The 8,519-nt window shown below is 59.1% G+C and overlaps 3 protein-coding genes across 3 annotated transcripts; all 3 read left to right on the top strand.

Annotated features, from left to right (window-relative positions):
* Window positions 1–462: 462 nt before the first annotated feature.
* On the top strand, window positions 463–2,082 carry SPRG_04899 (hypothetical protein; the record flags this gene model as incomplete). The annotated part of the gene is made up of 1 exon (XM_012344039.1): window positions 463–2,082. The coding sequence occupies one exon, from the start codon at window positions 463–465 to the stop codon at window positions 2,059–2,061; it is 1,599 nt and encodes a 532-aa protein (XP_012199429.1). The 3' UTR covers window positions 2,062–2,082.
* A 1,270-nt stretch (window positions 2,083–3,352) lies between these two features.
* On the top strand, window positions 3,353–5,049 carry SPRG_04898 (hypothetical protein). Its single transcript, XM_012344038.1, has one exon. It carries the CDS (start codon window positions 3,371–3,373, stop codon window positions 5,018–5,020), a length of 1,650 nt encoding a protein of 549 aa, XP_012199428.1. The 5' UTR covers window positions 3,353–3,370; the 3' UTR covers window positions 5,021–5,049.
* A 1,178-nt stretch (window positions 5,050–6,227) lies between these two features.
* Window positions 6,228–7,849, top strand: SPRG_04897 (hypothetical protein; the record flags this gene model as incomplete). The annotated part of the gene is made up of 2 exons (XM_012344037.1): window positions 6,228–6,817; window positions 6,853–7,849. 2 exons carry the CDS (start codon window positions 6,228–6,230, stop codon window positions 7,847–7,849), a joined length of 1,587 nt encoding a protein of 528 aa, XP_012199427.1.
* Between the last annotated feature and the right edge of the window lie 670 nt (window positions 7,850–8,519).

The raw sequence follows: 8,519 nt of genomic DNA, 5'->3' as shown, positions 1-8,519 counted from the left end.
GGTCATCGACGTGGTCGCTGCGAGCGCGCATCGCTTTGGCCACATTGACCTCCGCTGCACGGTCGAAGACCCAATTGAGATCGCGACGTGCGAAGCCGCCATCGAGGCCATGCCGTACCACGAATGGTGCTGGTGGGACGCCTAAATGACGCCGCGGCATCCTCTAAATACAGATCACGACTCGATATCGTCGTACCCTGCATCAGACACGCGCGTCTGCGTGTCACCGCCGCCGCTTCGTCGCCCGTTGCCTGCGCGCCCGCCGCCACCCGCATGCGCCCACTAGTAGGTCTAACCATGATGAACGAACCGTCCTTGCTCGAGTGCTGCTACGTCGCATTTGCACGCTTGACTTGATAAGGTTGATGGTTTGGGCGCGCCCACTTTGCCGTTTCGGGCGGATTTTTGAGCCCGCCCGAGAAAGGCCAGATTGCACCCGGATTGCACCAGCGAGACTGCACCATGCGTGAGGATGGTCTCGCAGACGACCTCGTGCAGCGCATCGCCGAGTGCGTCGAGACGTCGGCCGACATGCGCGCGTACGTCCTGGCCATGCCACTTGCCGTGCTTACGTCGCCGCTGGCGGCGCTTCGCCGGCTCTACGAGGCGCTGGACGCACGCGTGCTCACGGTCCTGCCCGGCGACGCCTTTTACCCGCAGCGCATCTCGCTGTGGCCGCAGCTGCGCGTGCCGCAGTCGATTCCGCTCGCACGGCTCCGAGACGATCTCACCGCTGCGCTGCCCCTCTACCCGTGGGTCGTCCAAGAGAGTATCGACATGCCACTGCCATTTGCACTACGCCCTCATACCAAAATCAAGCTGCGCACGTGTGTGACGCCCGCCCAGCTCGGTCGCCTCGAGAACTTGCACAATCTCTGCGCGCTGGACCTGCTCTTGGTGCACACCAGCGACCGCGTGTCGCTCGTCGAGTTGTTCCGCCACCTCCCGGCCGTCCACTGCGTCTCGGTGCTCTGGCGGCAAAAGCCAACGACCGCTGTCGTGGCCGATGCGCTAGAAGCGATTGCGACGTCCGCGTCGGTTCAAAATCTGGTGTGGACCATGTCGCTCACGGCGGGCAAGTGGGACGAGGCATGCCGGGAGCTCTTGGCCGCCTTCTTGTCGTCGTCGCCGCTCACCAGCGTGAGCTTGCGCGGCCTGAACGCTGGGCCCATGGCTGCGACGACGGCGACCGCGGTGGTTGCGAATGCTAGCATCGCTCGCCTCGAGCTGCACGATGCACGTGTCATTTCGACGCTCTTTCAGCTCGCACCCTCCGTGCCGTCACACTGGACGTCATTGCGCCTGCACGGCGTGGCAGCCGACGATCTGCCGCGAATCGCATCGGCCGTGACAGCTTCGAGGATACGACACCTCTCGATCGCACTGAAGCCGGGCAACATCATCGTCGACGAAGACGAGCGGCATGGCTCCGCGATCCTCGCGATGCTCTCGTCCTTACCTTGTCTGCAGTCGCTCGACCTCTCGTCGATGCTGCTGCCAAGCGTTGAAGTCATTGCCGCTGTCCTGCCGCAGCTTGTGCAGCTTGGCTTGTCCGAGAACGACCTCCATGACGACGGCGTCGTGGTCCTCGCAAGAGCTTTGCCGCTGTGCCGCCGACTGCGCTCGCTGCGCCTGCGCCGACAAGGCTGCTCCGATGCCGGCGCCGTTGCTCTCGCATCCACTTTGTCAAAAGCACCGTCGCTTCGGACGCTCGATGTCTCGGGCAACTGCATTGGTTCCAAGGGTGGAGCTCTCCTCGCCGCAGAGATCCCGCAACTGCTGGACGTGGATCTAAGCAACAACCAAATCGGCTACGAGGGCGCATTAGCGCTCAGCCGCATGGTGCCAAAGACAACGCACATGGAAAACATCAACCTCGAAGGCAACCCGCTGTATGTCGACGGCGTCCTGGCCATCGTCGAGGGCGTCGCACGATCGCCGTACCGCGTTGGTAGTGTGCAGCTCAGCCGGACGCTGGCCAATCCGTCGCACATCCAAGAGTGTTTGAACCGCATTGGAGAGCTCCCCGACCCCGCGTGGTGCATATTTCTTGATACGTAAAAATTGAATGGTTGTTTTGGGTTTTGAGGGTTTGATTTTTGAGTTCCAAGAGTTTTGCTCTCAATTATGACATACGAGCAACACGACAGACATCGCGGACACTATTAGTGTCGGTTGACAGCTGGTGGCGTCCACAAAAATGACTCGAGATTCCGAGAAATGCAAAATGTGCGAACGATTTGCAGGAGACCTGCGAGTCGCCGGTCTCCTGGTGACGTTTGCCCAGCAAAAAGGATTGAACCGTTTGAAAGCGCATGATTCGCCAAAAATCGATAAATTGAGCCAATCAAAACGTCACATAGGTCATTCCTCTCCCCACAACCCCCTTTGTCGATTTACGATCATGGTACATGAAACATTTACTGAGTATTTATGTACAAAAGTACTAGTACATTGTATGATCAAATTGCTGTCCAAACCGAATTTCGTGATGTCGCCCACAGTTCGCCGAGTACGTGTGATCTTTAATTGGTCCAAAATACATATATCTTTTGGACCAATCAAAGTGCGAAGATGCGAGGTGTGTCGTCCAGCTGCTGAGCGCTTTGCGACAGAAGGCTCTGCGGCCACACCCTCCCGCACCACCCGTACGTCTCGCATCCACAACGACCAAGTATCTGCCTCTCTGTTGCCGTGTAAATTACGTCCAAAGCACGTCAACAATACAAATCGCCGGCGTCCAGCAAGTCAAGCCCTACGATACGTTCAAGCCCACGATTCAACGCCCTTGCAACGTCGTTGCAGAGAATGTTACGACGGTAGTCCATGTCAATTCTATCGTCGTTCTTGCTTCTATTCGAAGGTCACTCCGAGTTGAGGACCTCGTAACATCCAATGCACCACGAGCTGCATAACCTAATGACGGCTGGAGCAGCTGGAAGCCATGTATTGCGGTGGTTAAATGGGAAACGAGTGAAGCTAATCGATCCTAACCCATGTTATTGTCGACAGCACTTGCGCTAGAGACAAGGTAGTCTACTAAACCGCTACCAGCATTACGAGGCTTGGACCGTCGTCAGCTCCCAACCGCTGAAACGCATCATCTCCATAGCACTTCCCACCCATGCTTTCCACCCATGGACACGTAGACTTCAACTCCAATTGCTTCTTGAATGGATCCCTTCAATGATAGGATTCTGCCATGGCCAAGGTACATATCGTAGCTCGCGTGCCGACGCGACCTGTCAATCGATTCGATTGGCCCGACGGCATCGGTCGCTGACGTAGGGACTGCCACGTCATGGAAGGGTTTGGACCAATCAATGGCCGATGGCTATCCGGATATCGCTAAAATCACGCAACCTCGGCCATGGCGAAGCGAGCCAAGCCGACGCCGGCGCTGCTGCCCGAGCTCTTTGAGCAAGTCGGCCGGTTCATCATGACGTCCACGGAGATGGCGGCCTTTCTCGAGGCGCTGCCGGTAGAGTGGCTCTCGGAGCCGCTGGCCGCGCTGCTCGAGCTCTTCCGTGCGGTGCGCTCTCGGCGGCTCATGGTGCCGGCTGGCGACGTTTTTCACCCGTGCCACGTGCGCCTCTGGCCATACTTTGAGCTCCCGTACGAGGTCACGGACCCGCAGCTGCGCGGCTGGATCGCCAAGGCCATGGTTTTAAGCCCGGTTGTCGACATCAACGGCTTTGACCTGCCGCCGTCGTACCCACTGCAACCCCGGACGCGCATCAACCTGCACGCTGTCTCGACGTGGGAGATGCTCCAGCGCGCAATTGAGCTGTGGCCCGAGCGCATCGAGTGCATTGAGATTTCGTTCGGCGACGACGTCAACAATCAGTGGCCGGCCGCGTCCGTTGGAGCGATGCGCGAGGCTCTGCGCACGCTCCCGGCGCTGCGAGAAGTCGCGTTCACATCGCACAGCAACGTGATCAACCGCGATCCGCTGCCGCTCATCCAAGCGCTGGCACCGACGTCCATTATCTGCGCCGAGCTCATTTACCCCCACGTCACGTGGTCGACGGCCACGGTGACGGCGATGGCCAACTGGCTTCGCACCGGGTCGCTTAAGGTCGTCGTGCTCGAAGGGGCTTGCATGACAGACGCCGATGGCACTACGCTGTGCAAGGCCATTGCTGACTCGTCGACTCTGCTCGACCTCGAGATCAAGGGCGGGTCGCTGCCGTTTCGATTCTTCAAGGACATACCGGCGCTACCGAGCCAGCTGCACTCGCTCGTCCTCGAGTTGCTCGTGCACGACGACCTGCCGGCGATCACGTCGGTGCTCTCGTCGTCCCAGCTTCAGCTGGTCACGCTCGGCTTTGAAACCGTGTCGCCAAACCCGGCCCCGGCCGCGACGCTGGCCATGATCCAAGCGCTGGGGCGACTGCGCCGGCTCCGGCGCCTCGAACTCACCATGATCGAGCTCTCGCCGGCGTGTGTGGCGAGCTTGGCGTTGCTGCTTCCGCAGATGACCAACTTCTACTTGGAGGCGAGTGGCCTCGGCGACGATGAGATTGGGCTCTTGGCGGCCGTCCTTCCCCGGTGCCCGTCGCTCGGGTATCTGCATTTGATCGACCAAGCGTGCACATACGTCGGCGCCATGGCCCTTGCCGCGGCGGTTCCCTTGTGCCCGCCGCTGCGCAAGATCGACTTGCGCGGCAACCGCATCGGGTCCATCGGGGCACATGCGCTCAGCAGCGTCCTGCCGCATCTGCTCGAGTGCGACCTCTCGGAAAACAAAATCGGCTTTGACGGTGCGCTCGCCATCAGCCGCGTCGTGCCTGCGACGTGCCACATGGAGATGCTCGGGCTCCAGGGCAACCCGCTCGAGAAGGAAGGCTTGCTGGCCATCATCCACGCGCTCGAGCATTGCGTGCACCGCGATGGCGTCATCAAAGTCTCCGACACCCTCGCCTTGGACGAAGACCGTCAAGAGTGTGACGAGGCCGTCGACCGACTACCAGACGCGGCGTGGATCACGTTTCGTGAAGACGAGCCGTTTGACGGATAAGAACTGAGATGCCGCTTATATATACCCGAGCACGCGTTGACTTGCGTCGAGGTGGCAACTGAGCACGTGGGCAGCGTCCTGTGAGAAGCACAGTCGCGTCGTCGTCGTAGCGGGATGGAGGAAATCTGGACGGAGTGCCACGCAGCGTTCTTCGAGACGCTGGTTCCACCGACCGCAATCGAGCTCCAGTTCGTAGTCTCGTCGCTCATAACACCGGGTGTCAAGCTCGTGACACGGCGCAGGAGCACGGCGATCGCCTACGCACGGTGCGTCACACCTGGACGTTGCAACTTGCCGAGCTCCGACAACCCCTTTCCCAAGAACATATATGGCTGTATATTAGAGCCAAGTCTTTTTAGCAACGGCCGGTGCCCTCGTCGTCGCGCTGCCCCCTGTCCGATGGTAGCGCACGCAGTAGTGCCTGGAAGCTCACAGGCGCTGGTGAAGCATGAAAGCGCAGTGGCCAACGGGCGGCCAAACCCAATTGATGGCTTTGGACTAGGTACGGGCAAGGGGTATCGAACGCTATGCAAACTTCAAGATATTCCAACGTTCCGGTGACACGGAATAACAACGCCGACGATCTCACTTTGCCTTTTGCAGGTCGGCTCCCACTCAGCGCTGTGCTCGTGCGACATCAACCTCGCGCTGCACCGCGGAATGCAAGCAAGGAACCTGCGCGCTTCATGCTACCCACGTTGGAGCCCTCTCCTCGAAAGGTGCAGCTCGGCCAGTTTGAAGGTTGCACGTTGCGTGCTTGCAGTCCGTGTTGCAGCACGAGTTTGGTACGTGTACCTACCTACTATCTCTCGTGTTGCTCTGCTCAACTCACTTATGGTTGTAGGCGTCTTTCAGCGAACACAGTGAGTGCTCTGTCACCTCGGCGTTGGCGTGGACTGGCTGCCTAGCATGGCGTTGAGGTCGTATCAGTCCTCGGTTCGTACTACACATCTTCAGCTTCCATCTCCCTGCTGACCAATACATAGAAGACTCGGGTTTTTCTATCAACACGTATCAAGGAGTGTGCGGCGAATCATCGGGCTTTAACGCGGAGGTGATATTCTATCAAGTGGGTATTGCTACGCTAAAGGCGATAAAGTGCGGCACGACATAATAAAACGTCAATAAACGTATATAACGCATTTGGCCTTTCGCCAGCAAGTCCATTGCATTTGAAAACTTGCTCACGATGCACCACGTCACCGCCATGGCCAAGCGACGCAAGACGACGGCGCGCTCGACGCTTCCGAACGAGACGCTGCAACTCATCGCCGAGTGCATTCGCGACACGAAGGACATGGCTGCCTTGCTCGGTGCGCTGCCCGAGTCGCACAAGTCGGCTCCTCTGCGAGCCCTCGGCGTCCTCTTGAACGCAGTGCGCGACCGCCGCATTCCCCAGCTCGATACAATCGGGTCGCGGATGTCGGAGCTGTCGTCTCGGCTGCTCACGCCCGATTGCATTACCAAGGACGACGACCTTCGCCGCGCGATTGCTACGTACGCGTCGATGGTGCCGCGCATTCCGGTTCGTGCTGACACCGCGCCGTGGTTCTGCGTCCCGCCGCGAGCGCGGCTCGAGGTTGCCACTGTCCAGACGCGCGACGAGCTTGCGTACGTGATGACACACTGGTCGGACCAAGCCGCGTCGTTGCGCGTCGAGCTGGGCAAGCTCGTTGTCGACGACGTCTGCCGCGCTCTGCGCGCACTCCCACAGCTGCGCTGCCTCCACCTCACATGGCCGGCGTCGGCGTCGGCGGCGCAGCACTTGACGCTTTTTCTGGCCTCATGGGCTCCAACGTCGAGAATCTGCATTTGTACTATGACGAGATGAGCTCGGCCCCTTGGAACAAGGCCGTCGTGAACGCCTTTCTTGCGTGGACAACGCGTGCGGCCGTCAAGGCGCTGTCGTTTGTCCATCTTTGTGTGGCGACCACCGATGCACCTGCGCTTGCTGTCGCCCTCCTGGGCTTGAAGTCCCTCCAATCGCTCCGCGTCGAGTTTGGTGATTTTCCCCGCGCACTCTTTGCGACGGGCCAGCAACTTCCAGTGCGATTGACGACGCTGACAACGTACTTGGATACAGAGTGCAGCGTCGACGGGTTTCTGCAGACGATCGGCGGCTCCAACTTGCGTCACCTCGAGCTTGGCACCGCGCGCCGGCTCGCGCCGCAGACCACGACGCGGCTTTGCCACGTCATTTCGACATTGACGCGCCTGCGACACCTTGGTATGCGGGGCAGGCTGGACCTCCGACCGTCGGCGATGACGTGGCTCAGCCGGTGTCTACAGCAACTCGTGACGCTGCAGCTTCGGGGCACATCCGTGTGCGATACGGGCGCGACGTTGCTGGCGTTGGTGCTGCCGGCATGCGTGCGATTGGAAGAGCTGTGCTTGTACAACCAGTCGTGCACGCACGTGGCGACCGAAGCCCTCGCCGCCGCGATCCCAGCCTGCGTGACGCTCAAGGTGCTGGATTTGTCCTTCAACCAGCTCGGATCGGACGGCCTCCTCGCGCTGCTGCCTGTCATGCGGTGCCTGGACAGCGTTGCGCTGCGAGGCAGCAACATTGGCGACGACGGAGCCAATGGCCTTTGTCGCATGATGCACGACACGGACCATATGCGAAAACTCAACCTGAGCTGCAACCCGCTCTCGACCTCGGCGGTGCTTTCGGTGATCCATGCGGTGGCCGAGTCCGTGGTTCGCCACGGCGTCGTCGATTTGTGCGGGATTGTCCACGACAAGGACGATTTGCGCGAGTGCTGGGAGTTTGCCCGCGAGACCCTGCCGTACAGTAGCTGGTGCAAACTCAACGCCCTCTATTTCTAATCCAGACTAGGAACAGACTAGTATACTAGTATATTTAACAATCGCTACTTCATACCATGATGGCCATGCACGTATTCATGGTGCCTCAACCTTGGTGACGCAGAGACATACTGTATAGCAACGAAAACAGACATCCATGACCAGGCCGAGGACCATGAGACTAGCGCGTCGGACGGGCCTGGTCGAGCATATTGCGAGAACTCTTGTTTGCGAATGCTGATCTTTTTTGAGCTAGAGAGTTGCGTGGCGTTAGCCGACGAGCGACTACCAATTCGTGCTTGGTGCAAGCTTCTAGTCGCCTAACAATCCAGCCTTGATGATGACGTGCACAACAATGGATACCTAAGATCAAGTGTCCTTGCTAGAGAAACGACGCTTCTCTGCCAGTGCTTGTGATAGTAATCGCCCAAACAGATCCATCGATGTGACGCTGTAGGCGCATAGGCAGGCGACGATATACATCTTCCAGTCAACAAGTGGCAAGTTCTGATATACTATATGGCACCACGACTGGTTTCGGAGGTACAATGCTTTTGGGCGCACCGCTTGCACTTCTCCAGCTCTTCATCGTTCTGGCATGGAGCAGAGGCGGACGGTGCCCCACGAGTCGCACGAGTCATGACCGCTCGGTGGATGCTCATCACTGCGCACTTGGAGTAATCGATTCGCC

Source organism: Saprolegnia parasitica (genome assembly GCF_000151545.1).
Source record: "Saprolegnia parasitica CBS 223.65 unplaced genomic scaffold supercont2.16, whole genome shotgun sequence".
NCBI classification, from domain to species: domain Eukaryota; phylum Oomycota; class Saprolegniomycetes; order Saprolegniales; family Saprolegniaceae; genus Saprolegnia; species Saprolegnia parasitica.
The sequence above is the reverse complement of the archived record's forward strand: the minus strand, read 5'-3'. Positions and strand labels throughout refer to the sequence as shown.